The sequence below is a fragment of the Ascoidea rubescens genome, assembly GCF_001661345.1.
Source record: "Ascoidea rubescens DSM 1968 unplaced genomic scaffold ASCRUscaffold_5, whole genome shotgun sequence".
NCBI classification, from domain to species: domain Eukaryota; kingdom Fungi; phylum Ascomycota; class Saccharomycetes; order Ascoideales; family Ascoideaceae; genus Ascoidea; species Ascoidea rubescens.
In genome coordinates, this window is record NW_017962917.1 from 764,015 (window position 1) to 780,461 (window position 16,447).

General features: G+C 31.9%; 5 protein-coding genes and 1 non-coding gene across 6 annotated transcripts; 4 read left to right on the top strand and 2 right to left on the bottom strand.

Moving 5' to 3' along the window:
- Positions 1 to 371: 371 nt before the first annotated feature.
- On the top strand, positions 372 to 2,789 carry CET1 (polynucleotide 5'-phosphatase; the record flags this gene model as incomplete). The annotated part of the gene is made up of 1 exon (XM_020194520.1): positions 372 to 2,789. One exon carries the CDS (start codon positions 372 to 374, stop codon positions 2,787 to 2,789), a length of 2,418 nt encoding a protein of 805 aa, XP_020047916.1.
- A 781-nt stretch (positions 2,790 to 3,570) lies between these two features.
- On the bottom strand, positions 3,571 to 5,263 carry ASCRUDRAFT_20379 (uncharacterized protein; the record flags this gene model as incomplete). The annotated part of the gene is made up of 4 exons (XM_020189631.1): positions 3,571 to 4,238; positions 4,371 to 4,862; positions 4,956 to 5,042; positions 5,119 to 5,263. Coding segments are annotated over 4 exons (1,392 nt in total), but the record flags the coding sequence as incomplete, so codon positions are not given.
- TRM112 (RNA methylation protein TRM112) lies at positions 5,228 to 6,106 on the top strand. Its single transcript, XM_020193134.1, has one exon. It carries the CDS (start codon positions 5,583 to 5,585, stop codon positions 6,009 to 6,011), a length of 429 nt encoding a protein of 142 aa, XP_020047918.1. The 5' UTR covers positions 5,228 to 5,582; the 3' UTR covers positions 6,012 to 6,106.
- Positions 6,107 to 9,282: 3,176 nt separating this feature from the next.
- ASCRUDRAFT_75602 (uncharacterized protein) lies at positions 9,283 to 10,382 on the bottom strand (the record flags this gene model as incomplete). The annotated part of the gene is made up of 1 exon (XM_020193135.1): positions 9,283 to 10,382. A coding segment is annotated over exon 1 (413 nt), but the record flags the coding sequence as incomplete, so codon positions are not given.
- Positions 10,383 to 14,294: 3,912 nt separating this feature from the next.
- ASCRUDRAFT_t57 lies at positions 14,295 to 14,380 on the top strand. Its single transcript has one exon. It is a non-coding gene; the product is annotated as a tRNA-Trp (tRNA).
- Positions 14,381 to 14,417: 37 nt separating this feature from the next.
- ASCRUDRAFT_91045 (heat shock protein 70) lies at positions 14,418 to 16,410 on the top strand (the record flags this gene model as incomplete). Its single annotated transcript, XM_020195069.1, has 6 exons — positions 14,418 to 14,820; positions 14,866 to 15,200; positions 15,319 to 15,446; positions 15,475 to 15,798; positions 15,910 to 16,172; positions 16,240 to 16,410. The coding sequence occupies exons 1-6, from the start codon at positions 14,728 to 14,730 to the stop codon at positions 16,408 to 16,410; spliced, it is 1,314 nt and encodes a 437-aa protein (XP_020047920.1). The 5' UTR covers positions 14,418 to 14,727.
- Positions 16,411 to 16,447: the final 37 nt, after the last annotated feature.

Consider the following 16,447-nt stretch of genomic DNA (forward strand, 5'->3'; position numbering starts at 1 on the left):
AAAAAAATACTCAGAAAGACGCGGGAACCACCACCACGGATCACCAAGTTTGCACCTGTATGCACACTAAAACCTTTTTTACAGACCCCCCCTGCCACAAACCCCCTATCTACAACCCCCGAGGCTTGGCCTCAACGAAAAAAATCAATTAAATCACAGATTTCAGTGGGACGAGTGATGGATTCAAACAGATTAACCACAGCTGCCCATTGATCACTAGCTGGATTTGCTGAAATATTTTGGGGTAGGCTTGCTGCTCGATTGCACTCCCCGATAATTGCGTTTTTTCGGCTTCCAGTTCTCAGAAACTCACCTGTGTTTCACCTTTAAAGTCCAACATTTACATAACAAGTAAGCACCATCTCAGAAAAATGGCAAGAGATTTCATGAAAATTTTGAACAACGATAGCGAAGCTTCGAAAGCAAATCAGAGCCAGAGCCAGAGAAACAGAAAAGAGCCCATTGCTCCCACAAACAGCTACAGTCAGAACACTTCGCATCTTGCTTCTGATCCCAACGTTGCCTTTATGAACCACCATAATGTCGGTAGCAGCTTGAGATCCACTCTCCATCAACAGTTTCTGTCTCAAAACCATTCCCAACACTCCCAGTCTTCTTCTCAACCAACTATTCTGTCTCCAACTTTCCATTCTCAGTCCTTCAACAATGGCTTGAGTCTCCCAGCTGCAAGAAATCCCGCCTTCAATCCTCTGGCAAAGCACCAGTCTCTTTCAATCCAGTCTCAGCTGCCTAATAATAACCTGCCTCATTTACCACTGTTGAATTATTTTCCAAATAACGACGGCAGGTCTGAAAATGCTCCAAATTCCTCGTTAATCAGTAATTCCAACCAAAATCCCAGTCCCAATGTCAACATGAATATAAATACTATGGTGAATTTCGACAGGAGAACAAGTATATCGAGTTTGACCAATGAAAATGACGTCGATATTCATGGAATCGAGACTCCTAGATTTTCAAGACACTCGAGTCTTTTAAATTACAATAATACTAATAACAATACCAATAACAATACTAACTCAAATATAAATAACAATACTAACTCAAATATAAATAACAATAGTAACATTAACAGCTCTATTTCTGGCAACCTGAGTGTAACAAACTCCCCAATATTAAATAAAAAACCATCTTTGGTTTCCCTTCAGCCATTGCATTTACCACTACATTCTCAACGTCAGATCCTGCCAATATCTCCTCCAAAACTAACTAAAAGAAATTCTCTCGATATACTAATGAACAAACCTTCCAAAGATAATCCTAGCCATGATACTAGTCGAAAATCATCTTTAAAGGATCCACAATTTAACCTGTATCATACAGATATTAGCGAGCTGGAAGAATATGATAATAATAATAATAATACAAATAACAGTATTAATAACGATCATCACAATACTAACAATGTAGAAAATACAAGCAATAGCAAAATTCAAACCGACGAAAGTGATGAAAGCGATGAAAGTGATGAAGACGATGAAGACGATGAAGACGATGAAGACGATGACGATGAAGACATAAAAATGATCCACAATGAAATAAAATCTTTTAAAAATCAATCAACATTGAACAATCAAGTTCATGAAAATCAAATTTCTTCTTCTATAAAAACCTCTAATCCAATTGATAGCAAAGATAATTCTAATAACTTTAATAATTCCAATAACTTTAGTAACTCTAATAACTCTAACTTTAATGACCCCAATAATACCAATAACTCATCAAAAGAATTAGAACTTTTACAATCTTTAAAACAAAATCAAAGACAAAAACCAAAAAGATATACAACTCCTCCTATTTGGGCTCAGGAATGGATACCTCTATCCCACTCAAAAAACAATCAAATGCTTAATCAAATCAACCAACGAAATTTTATCCCACAGATTATAATTCCATTAAATACAATTGGAGGAAGTGCTTTAAAAAAAGATCCAGTATTAAAACATGATTTGAAAATTTCAATTTTGGACATCCAACCATATGATGACTTGATAAGAAAAATATCAGGATGGCTATATGCAAATTTAGCTCAAATAGATAGTGAAGATTTAAAATATGTTGAAGTTGAATTTAAATTGGGTCAGATTTGGTCAAGGGTTGATGATAGAAGAATTATGTTACCTATTTCAAATGAAGTTATCATAACTGACCAAAATAATTTTAATTTTACTCCCGGTTTAAGTGATATTTTATTTAACAAATTATCTTCCTATTTAGATGAACTCTCTTTAGTTCAAAAAAAAGATGAATTTGCTATCATGAATATAAATCACATTGATGAAGAATACGAATTGATAAGGCCCAATGAAAAGCCCTTTGAGGCAAGAATAACTAAAGATGTTGACACACAAAGAGTGGTGGACTCAGTTACCAAAATTAGAATCTCGAATTTATTAATTCATAATCCAAACAATTCTTTAGATTACAAAATCTCTTTATCTATTGAAAGACCCGTAGATACCTCCGATGCTGCAAAGGGGAGAAAGGTTGTAATAAGAAAGAAATTAAGAAAGTCTTATTTACACAAAAAGACAAATACAAAAATCGATATCACAAAAACAGCAACATCAACACCTCTGAAGTTTACTCCAAATAAATTTGAAACTGTTAATAATCTAGAAGCCGAGTTGGAAATGAACAATAAATTTCTTTTGGAGGGTTTTAATGCTTTAGCAACTGGTGAAGATGTTTATACTTTTGAAGATTTATTATTAATTTTAATGAATAATGCTAGAATTCTTAACCGTCAATTGGATTCAAAGGTTTAAATATATTAAAAATTCTCCAAAAACATTTAAAAATTGGTATTTTATTTTGTTAATTGTTTTTTTTTACGTTATTTTTATTTCTTTTTTAAACATCTCACCTGATTTCTTTTTTTTTCATTTTTATCAAAGATGTTATTTCGATGCCTATAATTTAGCTATATTTTATAAACAAAAGAATGTAACAATAAACAATAAATAGTTTTAATTTAGTGGAAGAATTGGAAGAATTAGAACAAAGAAAATGGCAAAAACTAATAAAGCGAAACAAAAATTTAAAAGAGTTCCAGGTCAAAAAGTAAAGTAAAATAGAGTGAAATAGAGTTAAAAGAAATTATACAAAAAAACCCAAACCTGATATTGAGAATGAAACAATTGGTTTTTTGGTTTCTAATTTTTATTAAGTTGAAGGAGGTTTGGTTTTAAAAGGATATGTTGGACTAAATATGTTGCTTGAATGATTTGGCGAAAGAGATGAGTTTTTGTTTGTCTCTGTTACTGTGGCTGATTTTTTATTACCAAATGGAGAGCCATGTAATGAGTTATTTATTAGGTGTGGTTCTAATTTTTTATTATCATTATCATTATGAGATGCGTTAAAGGGATTTTTATGATTTGATTTTTTATTGAGGTTTGGAATTTGAGTTGTTTGTTGAATTTTTTCATTTTGATTTTGATTATTTTGATTTTGATTATTTTGATTTTGATTTTGATTACTGAATTGAGACGAATTGGTTGTATAATTGTTCGATTGTCTTGAAAATAATAAGATATTTCTGTCGACAAATAAATATTCAATTTCATTGTTTGATTTATTCATTGTTTCTGGAAAACATATACCTATTAAAATACTCCCAATAAAGCAGATAACCGAAAATATCATGAAAGTTGCCCATTTTAAATGTTGTAATAATAATGGGCCAACTAAAGTTAGTAAAGTACTTAAAAACCAAGAAACGGCCATACAAACAGCAGTTCCCTTTCCTTTTGCTCTCACTGGAAAGATTTCACCGGTATAAAGCCAAGCAGCACAGGATAAAGAGGATGCAAAGATGGCAACAAAGAGATAACATAAAGCTAAAACAGTAGAACCGGGTTTGCCTTTTACTTGCCATTGGATGGAGGGATTACCATTTAAAGGAGGAATTTGATGGCCATATATTGCCATGACTAGAGAAATGAATAAAAGACAAAGGCTTAAAGAAGCAGAACCAAAGACTATGACATCTTTTCTCTTTAAATTATCTAGCCATAAGATTGGGAAAATGGTGAATAGGACATTGATTATATATTGAATTGAGGCAGCGATAATTTTGGCTTCACCTTGAAGGCCGATCATTTCACAAATATAGACAAGAAAGTACATCAAGACATTAATACCAGTTAATTGGACAACAGATTGAACAGTGATTCCACATAGAGTGTGTTTGTATAAATTTTTACCAAAGAGATCTAGGTAAGAGCATTGGGAAATAGATTGGTTATCATTAATATTGTGATTATCATTATCGTTATCATTTTCGTTTTCGTTATCAATGTCAATGTCAATGTCAATGTCAATGTCAATATTATTATTACTATTACTATTATTATTATTATTATTATTATTATTATTATTATCAGTATAATCATTAGATATATTTATATTATTCAAGAATTTTTCATTGTTATTGTTGACGATTATTTTTGATTTTCTGTATCTTAGATTTTCTAAATTGATTGAAATTTTATGAGCCTCAGAAAAACGAGTTTTTGAGACTAACCATTTGGGAGACTCGGGTAAAAAGAAGGAGAAAAAAAAGAATAATAGGCCAGGAATCATTTCAATACCCCAGGCTAATCTAAAGGAATAATCTGTTTGAATGGTCGAGCAAGCGTAAGACAAGAAAAACATCAATAGGATTCCCCAAGTTAAAGACCACTGAATAATCGACATTACAAAGCCTTTCTTGTAGGCAGGAATAATTTCAGATACGTAGACTGGCAAAGAAGCAGAAAAGATTCCAACAGAGAGCCCTTTGATGGATCTGCCTGCGATTACCATCTCGACATTAAACACAAAAATAGAGACCACAGCTTTAAATCCAGAAACAAAAGCAAAAGAAAAAAACAAAGGTTAATGGACAAGTTCTTTCGAGCATAAAAAAGGCAATAGGTAGTAAAACATACAGCCAATGATCCAGAGCATCGACGAGATTCTTAAAGTCGTAACTCTGCCAATTATGTCATTGAGAAAGCCAGAGAGAATGCATCCAACTAGCAGCAGACCATGGTCAGTTAGTAGGTCATTTCTTGGAGAGCAACAGCAGGAGGAGAAGAGGTTATAAGATACAGAAAGCCCCTAGAGGATTGGAAGCAGCCATAAGGCCCTGGGCGAGGCTGTTGGGGTTGTTGAAGTATCTCTTGAACTGCTCTGAGCCCATGAAAACAGCCAACGACGAGACGTCGAGGCCCAGGATCAAGCCAGCGAGGGCAACAATGGTGGTAATGAAGAGGAGGTTGAACGTGGTGAACATTGGAGAGGCAGCACTTGGTATGGTTGTAGAAGAAAGAGAAGTTTCTTCTTCTGCTGTTTTTGATGTTTTTGATGTTTTTGTGCAATGAAAATTTTTACCCGGCAGTCTTCGGTTTTTTTTGGTTTGTGAAATTTTTTTAGGCACAAAATGAAAGAAAAAGAATTGCAGAATTAAAGAATTGGTGAGAAATTGGTGGTTTTTTTCTGTTTTTGGTGAGAGATTCCTGGAAAAGAGAAAGAACAGTTTGGATTTGTATAGTAGAACACATACACACGACAAGATGAAACTTATAACATCGAATTTTATCAAATGCCCCATCAAGAAGTGTGATTCCTCTTTGGATTCGTATCCATTGAGCTATCAAAACTGTCAATTGGTAATAAAACAACAGGATTTTAATGCCAACTTCATCAAATCGATGTTGAACAGATTGGATTGGGATGCTTTGTTACGAGTGGCAAAAGAATTGGGCAATACTTTGTTGCCTTTGAACAAGCCAGCACTTGAGAATAGTGATCAAGAAGAGGACAAAGAAGATGACGAAGAAAATTTGAATGAAAATGATTTGAAATTGTTAAAAGATTTGCACAATTTACTTTTAGAAACAAATATCATTGAAGGTGAAATGATCTGTAGAAGTTGTAACCACAAATTCTATATCAAAGGTTCAATACCAAATTTATTATTACCACCACATTTAGTTGATTAGTTTTAATAAAACTTTACAAAGTCGTTCAAATGATTTCTTATTAATTCACATTAATTCACATTAACTCATATAAATTCGTACAAATCCACATTGATTCAAATTTAATGAAGTTTTACACGATGTTAAGATTTATTAAGAGTTATTAAGATTTAGAACCATTTAAAGCTTATAAAGCTTATAAATTTATCTCAATATCGATAAACATTACTATTTTCCTTTGTTGTTGTTTTTTCCTCTGTCATTATGGTTAAAGATATGTGTTTATTCAATCAATACGTTAGTAAATCTTATTAATTATATCATCAGATTTCTCCAAATTACATTAATACCTCAGAATCATAATATCATACTATATAATAAAAATTTTGTACAGTTAACTTCATTTTTATTCTTCTTATTCTTGTCCTGCTTATCCCTTTTTTTTTCTGTTTTCTTTACTATCTTCATATTACAAGTTATTTAATACAATCAAGTAAATCCAAAACAAAACTTCAATCAGCTTACAAAAGAATGAGTTTATTTCTCCAAGAAAAATAATGACATTATTAGTACTGATAGTACTGATAGTACTGATAGTACTAATAAGAATCAGGACAAACTAAAATTATAAACTCCATTGTAGATTATCTGATTTGGATTTAATCTGTGTTTATTCACTGGCTCATTTGTATCTGATTTCAAAGGTTATTCTCTTTAACTTTCTTAAATCAAATGGAATGAACTTAAAGAAAGACTCGTTTCTATTCAGCTTCAGTAGTTAATTGACTAATTAATTAACCTGTACTTGATAATATTTATTATTTAATATCTAATCTGTATGTGTTAAAAAGACGTTTATGTTATCTTTTACTTAAACTCCAATCGTTTTGGCTCGCTTTATTACAAAACTCAACATGAAATTATAGAAAAAACATTAATCTAATTCTATTATAGAATAAATGTATAAGAATAATAGTAGCAATAATAAAAAATAATCCAAAAACTGGCAAATAATGGCAAATAATGGCAATTAATACCAAATAATAGACAATTTAAGTTGGTAATTAATTATCTTGCTTGAACTGGTTATAACCAGCAAATCAATGATAATCAATAGCTCTAAAGTCTTTAAAATCTGGTTAGAGTTTTATTCAAAACTTGTTCAATTTCTCATTACAGCTTGAATTTTAATCGTTTGATAACCAAAATCTTAGTGGGTTTTAAAGTATTTTTGATCTAATTTAGCTTGCTTTTCAGTGAGAATTCCAGATATTTGAGTTCTTTTTTACCATAAAAAATGGCAAAATGGAAGATAATTGGATATTAATTGGATATTAAATGGATATTAAATGGACAAGAAATGGACAAGAAATGGATAATTCTACTCTACAGTTCTATTCCACTTCACTTGTCTCGCTTTAACTCCATTTTTACTCCATTTTATTAGTCTTTATCTTTCAGGCCAATTTTGCAATTTACATTTTCGTAAGTTTAAAAAGTGCTAATAAATCAGTTATCAAAAAGGAAAAAATTATCTAGCCTTAACTTCAACATGTACAATTCCCAAAAAATTTCAGCTGTGGGTCTGGGGATATTGGAGAAGGTTTAAACCTTGGGAATTGGCGACAGTTTTGTTGAATATGCTGTTGAGAAAAATATTATCAAACATTACCTAAACATTTTCAACCATTTTCAACCATTTGCTAACCTTTTTGCTAAACATCTAATCAAATGTTAAGCAACAAATTGTATCCACCTCGGTAATGCTGTTTGAATAATTATTTACACTGATTTGCTTGCAATAACGATAACTAATAACGAAATGCAGCTGAATTCTTTACTGAAACTATCATGAGGAACCTGTTGTAATATTTTTTTACAACAGATATTGCGAATGTTATTACAAGTTTTTATGATCAGTTTTATTGATGGTAAAAAAGAGCAAAGCGAAGTGTTTGCAAATCAAAACTATATTAAGATATGGTTTATTTGACCAAGCAGATTATCTTTAAAAGTTCAAATTTTAATTGATTTGACTTTGAAATATCAGATTTAAAAGTGTCAACGGTTTCATAATTTCATCATAGGTAGAAAAAAAATTAATAATGTAATATAATAATATAATAATATAATAGCAATAGTAATATAGCACTATGATGCTATAAATATAGTGCCTTTTTTTATTTTATTTTTTTTGTTTAAGATTTATTAATATGAAAGAGAATAAAAATTAGGAAAAAAAATGATTATAATTTAAAACAGAGCCACATATCTCAAGAAAACTTTTAAGTTGAAGTAAATAAAGAGAAAAAATAGATGATTTTTAAATCAAAAAGTACAGAAAACACAGAATAATTTTTTACAATCAAATTATTTTTACCAAGTGATGAGATTTATCAAATGGCAATAAACAGATATCAAGAAAGTATAATAAACAAATGGCAAAAAAAAGTAAGATTAGAAGATATGGTTATAGATTATTTCCCAGTCAAACGAGTTTGAAATACTTTTGATTAATTAAGAGAAAAAAAAACTCAAAAAAAGAGAAAAAATAATAAACAATATTAAACGAGAATAAGTCATTATTTTGACTCATAATTAGTTAATGGCTAATCATGTTTTTAACTAAAATTATGAAATTTTAAAAATGAGCCATAGGTGATTCAAGAATTTAATGTTAAGAGGTATTGAGATATAATAATACAGCAATAATATAGTAATATTGCAGCAATGTGGCAATAATATGGCAATAATATGGTAAATAGAATAAGAGACTGGGTTCGATTATTGACAAGTTTTTCATGAGTGATTGTGAATAAGATTTTTAATAAATTGGAACAAGTGAGCTAAAGAGTTAAAAAAAGTGGGAAAACCCAAATAATTTTTGTTGAGTGAGTAATATGAGAGATGGAAAGTGATGAATTGTGAAGGAATAAGGAATAAAAAGGTAATAAATTAGTTTTATAATTATATTTACAAAATTCAGTAACAAGTTAGAGAAAGATGGTTTAAATTACAGAGTATTTGAGTAAGATTTTTTTTTTTTGTTTTATTATTATTAGTTGGAATTAAATATGGGGAGATGAAATAAAGCGATTTGTTTTTAGTGAATAATTGGAACATTTTGGCAAATAGTTTCAAATGTTTTCAAATGTTTTTAAATTTTTAAAGTATTTGGGTAAATTAGGTAGCGAATTATTCTTTTATTGAGATATTCATATAAATAGAAAATTTTGCAATAGAATTTGTTATAAAATTTATTTTTTTTAGCTTTACAAAAACCGAATGTAATGATTTTAATAAATGAATTTATTTGATTACTTGTTAAGTAGAGTAGCTAAATAAATAAAAAAATGAATAAAAAAATCATTAGAAAAATGAGAAATACATAATAAATAGGATAATATAATAAAATACGTCAAATGATAACCATAAATCAAAAGTGTAATAAAATACGCAGCATAAGGGTGTAGTAAGATAAAGCAAACAAAATAAGTAGAGAAAGTGGAGGAAAAGAGAATGATTTATTTGACAAATTGAAATGAAGTAAAAACGTAATGAAAATGAAATAATGAGTATGAGAATGGAAGTAATAAAGATCATGAAGATGAGAACGATGATTGTAGTTTATATGATATAGGCATGAGTGATAGTGTAAATTATCGTATAATATAAAAGATGATTTATGAATAAGGGTGAACTAGGTATTATTCAATATCAGATTTATATTTACTAAAAATCTCCTCCAAGCCATCTTTTTTCTTTTCTAATCTTTGCAATCTTTGCAATCTCTTTTGTTTTAATCTTTGGATGAATTGTTCTTGAGTGTAATTGTTTTCTTGACCGAAAAGAAACGAGTTTTGTTCAGTGTAATTTGGAAACATGTTTCTCTTTTGCAATTTTGTTGAGGGAACATCAGGATTATTTAAATTTTCAGGAATTAAAGCAACAGTCTTTTGGTTTTCGCAAATTTTGGTGATTTTAAGGTCACTTTTGTTTGAGTGGTTTTTGGGCATAGAATTCATGCTGTAGAATCTATAGCTTAGTTGTGGTTGGGGAGAAGGTTGGTATAGGAACTTTTGCTTAGCAGTAGTTCTAAGCTGTGGAACATAGTTGGTGGTCATTTTAGAGAACAATAGAGAACAATAGAGAATATAGTTAGGGATATAGTTGAGAAGATAATTGGAATGAAAGATAGAATGGGGATTGTATTATTATAAGGTGGAAGGAGGAAAGAGATGATATATTATATATTAGCAGAGTAAAATAATAAAAGGAATAAGAAGAATAGGATAAATCGAGAATATGGTTTCGAAAACTAAAGGAAAAAGGAATGGTTTATATATGGGAGAAACGAACCACAGTTGAAGCAGAGAAAGAAAAAAAGAATTAAATTTAATGATTCATTATTATAGAATTTTTGGTTTTGATTTTAGATTCAATTTTGGATTACGATTTGATTTTAAATCTAAATCATGAGGTTGGAACATGATTTTGAATTATGATCTAAAATGGGATTTACAATATGATTCAAATCTGAGGTTATTCAGAAGCAGGCTCATTTAGGCTTTATCTTTCAGTCCCAGCGTGGTTGCGACCGCCAATTCGGGACAGCAGGCCCATAGTAGTCCTGTCCTGCTACGAGAATCCTGCTTTCCGCTCTTTATGTCCCAGACGGCTCAACGCAGCCAAACTACAGTAGTTGCACATACAAGCAGTTTTCCACGTGTATCAATGCGCCTGCGGAATCCGCACACCGCACACCGCTGCCAACAGCTGTCTTGCGCCTCCTCCACGACCCGGGTTCCTCCCCAGATGGCCCATCTAGTACATATAACCCATTTTGCAGTCAAGTGCCCGTACCCCCTGGGTGAAGAGGGTGAGGTGTGGTGCCATCGGTTGTATCAGCCGTTGTCTGTATGGCATGGTCTGGAGGCAGCCCCAGAGCACACCTGACTGCGAGCGCGTACCAGACAGTGAGCTCGAGTCTAAAAAGACCCCGGTTACCGCTTTCCTCTAACGGCAGACTCACCAAGCATTGCTCGGCAGTGTCACGTAGCCGTTTAGCAAACACTAAGACCCGGCAGTCCGCTGCGCTACATTTGCAGAAAGTAGCCTAGAGTTTTGAATAACTGCAGGTAGTCGACTGATCGACGGGGTTTAGTTGCGTTTGAACTCCTTTTAATCAGGAAAAAGCGCATGTTACTTTGCATACACAACTCTGTTGGCCCGGCTCGCCATGGCTGTAATTACATGCTTACAACTGCAACCCCTGTCTCTTCAGTAGTTATTATCCTTATTTCACAAATCTGCCACTCTTTGTCTGAAGCTATGAGCGAGATTCTTCTTAGGTAAGGCAGAACAAACAGCCCTTCATAACCTTTTTTGTAGCCGCACCCTCCAATAACAAATTGTCTATTTATCTTTTACTTCTGTGCCAGTTTCTATTATCAGCTGTCATCTAAAATTAACTGCAATTTGCTAATAGAATCACAAGCACAACTATTCTACGTTTTATCTTTGATCATATCATGGTTTTTGTTGCAGATGCAATTGCAAATAAAATCGCAAACAAAATTACAATGTTTCTTGCAACTTAGACATATATCGACCTTTTTCACTCCGCGAATCCTCAAATCGGGATATGCTTTGGGACAGCGATACTCATTCACATCTCTTTTGCTCGGTAGATTGGGTAATAATCGCAACAACCAAATAAAAAAAAAAATGGTGAAAAAATTCTAATTTCAACCGTGGTGGTAAAACGTTTTCAAATTACCAAGTTTCTGAAGTAATTGTTGTGATATCCGTTGAAGGATTGCAATTCTGAAATAATATTAATCACGTTTCCCACGTTAATCACATCAATCACAAAATGAGTAATAGAGCAAAGAGTCCGGTTAGTCATGGATTCATCATATGAGGTGCAAAAACATCAATATTCACCTAAAATTTCACCATACAAACCACCAACACAAGAAAAAGTTTTCTCTTTTTTTTTGCACAACAGCACTTTGATTGCTGGTAAACTCTAAAAAGAAAGAAATTATCACACAATCGCGAAATTTCGTCTGGAAATGAGAGCGCGTTCTGTTTTCACAGGGCATGTTCCTCTTGACGTGAATTAGCTTCTCCTGCGGTGCCGAACCTTAATATATGGAAGCAGTTCCGTCCTGATAATGCGGGTATTCCCTCTTAGCTGGATCTGAACGAGGAAGACTTCTCACTTATTTTATTGATCTTATTATCTTATTATCTTATTATCTCACCATCGCTATCTCTCTTGTGGTTATTATCTCTCATTTCTCTCAGTCCTCACTTTAGTCTCTTTCTCTCTCACTTTCCATTAGCTGTCCATCTTTTGCTCCAATGTAACTACCATATAATAACCACTACAATTGATGTATAAATAGCCAACCAAATGAATAGCCAAACAGCTTATTAAAATGCTCTGGAAATCACCATAATTTACCTACCAACTCGAGATATGAATACTTATATACTTATACTCTTTCCAGTTTGCCTAGCTTTCTGTTTCACTTTCACTATTTCTCTCTCTTTTTCTCTCCTTCTTTTCACCTTTTTTTTTGTTTACGAATACCTATTTTATACCTCACTAATCTATTTTACTCATTCGATTATCCGGGTCCATATCTCTCTCCCTTATTATTCGCTATTGTTTATTATTCTTTATTAACTTATGCCATTTGCTATTTCAAACTAGCCATATGTTATGTTATGATATGATATGATATGAGATAATATATTTCTTATCTTTTGAAGCGTATTAGCCTCATTTTTTTTTGTTTTTATTTAGTCAAAAACTATAAATTAAAAATAAAAATGTCATTTACGAATTATATTAAATTCATATTAATCCTACAGTAATTTTAATTCACTTTTAATTCAGTTCTACTTTCCTTTTATATTAGATTTATAATTTCGCTTTACTTTAATCAAAGCAAAAAGGTAATTCCATGTTTATAGACTTGTCATCCTCTCCATTCAAAAAATTCTATTTATTTTTAATTTGTTTTTGCTTTTGTTTTTATTTACATTTTCTTCTTTTTTTATTTAGTGATTTATTATATTCTGTCCAACAACCTTTATTTTTTTTGGAACTGGAATCTCTGTAAAGAATGACTGCATTCAAAAATTAGACTTCATAAAATATAATTTAATCTTGAAATTGTTGCTTACATTTTTTGTACTTGTTTCTATTATTTAATACGCTCCGAGATTATTTTACTAAACGATTACATAATTACATCCTAACCCTTTTATATTTAATCTTAATTTATCTTAATTTTTTTTAATTTTCCAAAAATTATACATAAAATTTACAATATTTTACAATGTTTCAATTAATTTGTGTATTCTTTTTTTTCTTCTTTCCAATTCGTAATATAAAGTGGAGACAAACATTTTGTTTTGTTAGCTCATTTCTTATTCCGTCTCTCTTATTCCTGATATAAACAATTATATTTACTGATATATCGTTATTATGAATTATCACTCAGGTTATTCCTGTTATTTTTTTACTCAATTCGCTCAAACATTTCAATTATTTGAAAACCAACTCACAAAAAGTCATCATTTACAAAACCCCATGTTTTTACTCTTAAACACCCCTATCAATGAAATATTCCTTCCTTTTTCTTTCCTGATTTATTTCATTTATTTGGCTCAGTATTTTCGTTGGGAATCTTTCATCAAATTGAATTTTTACTCCTAATTTTCATTTCCCTTTCATTTCATTTCATTTCATTCAATCCAGTTCAATTCAATTCAATTCTTTTAATGAAAATTCAATTCGTTTTGATTTTTCCTTCATATTTTCTTTCATCCTCTTACTCGATTGAAACTTTTTCAACTCACTTCCACTGAAATCCAATAACCAACAAACACTCTCCATTTGCTCCACTTCAATTACTTAATTCAATTCTCCAAACTTATGTGGCGTGCCTTCACTGCCTTGAGTCTGTCTTATAGGTTATACTCATAACTAGCTCGCTAAATTTCCAAACTTAACTACTTCTACGTCTGTTGGCTCAACTGTAAACTTTCATAGCAAAATCAGTTACATAATAACCTACGTCCACCTTACATCATTATATTGCTAAGTTACACTCAAAGACTCAAGCCTAATGTTACAATAAGTTTAATCTCAATCCAAACACTGCAAGGAATTCATCTCCACCCACAATTTATTCATCCCTTACCAACAAACCAACCAAATATCAACCCATCGTCCTGGAATTTTGGTGTAGTATATTTTATCAAATCTCATTAAATTCAGAGATTGATGCGGTGGCTCAATGGTAGAGCTTTCGACTCCAGTTCTCTGAGCAGCAATCGAAGGGCTGCAGGTTCAATTCCTGTCCGTGTCAGTTCTTTTTTCAACTTTTTAGAAACATTTCCAGTTAGCTTTTGCTCTTTTTAAATAATACATTTTTGATTGCCCTTATCAAGCAATTGCTTGTTCAAAATATCCTTTTTAACTGGCAATGCGCTACTTCTATCTATAAAAATAGAAACTGACTTTTCTGCTATCCCTCAACTGTTTGCAATTCATTTCAGTTTTCAATGTATTTCAAAGACTATTGGTATTGATCAGGTACAACTTACTCCTGTGTCGCTCATTACTCTAATGACAGAGTTGAAATCATTCCAAGCAATCAAGGTAATAAGAGCACTTGCTCTTATCTAGCCTTCACAGACACTGAAAAGCTAATTGATGATGCAGCCAAAAACCCAAGCTGCAATGAACCCTAAAAACACTGTTTTTGATGCTAAACAACTCATCGGCCGAAAATTTCATGACGATGAAGTTCAAAATGATATGAAACACTTTCCATTCTAAATCATTTCAAAGGGCGATAAACCCAATATCAAAGTCGGGTTTAAAGGCGAAGTTAAGGTTTTCACCCCTGAAGAAATCTTCTCCATGGTTTTGAACAAAATGAGAGAAACCGTTGAATCGTATTTAGGAACAACTGTGAAGGATGTCGTCATCACTGTCCCTGCATATTTCAATAATTCTCAGATACAGGGCACTAAAGATGCTGCTTTAATTGCAGGTATGAATGTCTTGCGAATCATCAACGAGCCCACTGCTGCTGCAATTGCTTACGGGCTAGATAAGAAGAGCTCTGGCTCAAAAGAACATGAAGTTCTCATCTTTGATTTAGGCGGTGAAACTTTCGATCTGTCCTACTATCAATCGATAGAGGTATCTTTGAAGTTAAAGCAACTGCCGGCGATATCATTTAGGTGGTGAGGATTTCGATAACCGCTTGGTTCAACATTTTGTCTAAGAATTTAAAAGAAAATTCAAAAAAAGTATCTCATTCAACCAAAGATCATTGCGTTGTCTTCGAACTGCTTGCGAACAAGCAAAGAAAACTTTATCCTCCTCGGCTCAAGCTACTGTTGAGTTTGATTCATTATATAAAGGTATTGATTTCTATACCTCGATTACCAGGGCGAGATTTGATATACAGAGACTTGTTTAGATCAACTTTAGGACCCGTTGAAAGAGTTTTGAAGAATGCAAAACTCGATAAATCTCAAATTAAAGAAATCGTTTTGGTTGGTGACTCAACAAGAATTCCAAAAGTTCAAAGACTCCTCTATGATTTCTTTAACGGCAAACAGCTCAATAAATCAATTAACCCAGATGAAGCTGTCGCATATAGTGCAATAGTTCAAGCTGCAATCTTAACTGGAGACACTTCGTCAAAGACTCAAGATTTATTACTATTATTAGATTTCACTCCATTATCATTGGGTATTGAAACTGTAGGTGGTGTTATGATAAAACTAATTCCAAGAAATTCAATTATTCCAATAAAGAAATCTAACTTCTTCTCGACATATGCTGATGATTAAACCAGTGTCTTGATTTAAATCTTTGAAGGCGAAAGAGCAAGGACTGGGAATAATAACTTGTTGGGTAAATTTGAATTTTCAGGTATTCCCTTTGCTCCAAGAGGTGTTTCTAAAATTGAAGTTACTTTTAACATTGATGCTAATGGTATTTCAAATGTCTCTGTAATTGAAAAGGGCACTGGTAAATCGGGTACAATTACAGTTACACGTAATAAAGGCAGATTATCAAAAGACGATATTGAAAGAATGGTATCTGAAGTCAAAAAATTTAAAAAAGAAGATGAAAAAGAAGTAAAAAGAATTGCCTCAAAGAGCGGATCGAAATCATATCTTTACTCTGAAAAATACTTTAGACCAGGCGAATTTCAAAGAAAAGATATCAGAAGATAAATGTGAAAAAACCTCAAAAGCTACCCAAGAAACTATTAGCTGGTTGGACAATTCTCAATCTGCTTCAAATAAAGAGTATAATGGCAAGAAAAAAGAATTGAAAGAAATTGTAACAAGTCTTTTTTTCAAGTGTCATTGAATATTCTAATGTTTTTTACAGACTAATCTTTTCTGGT

Excerpts from the sequence above, each read along its gene's own strand:
- TRM112 (XM_020193134.1), top strand. The coding sequence starts at position 5,583 with ATGAAACTTATAACATCGAATTTTATCAAATGCCCCATCAAGAAGTGT.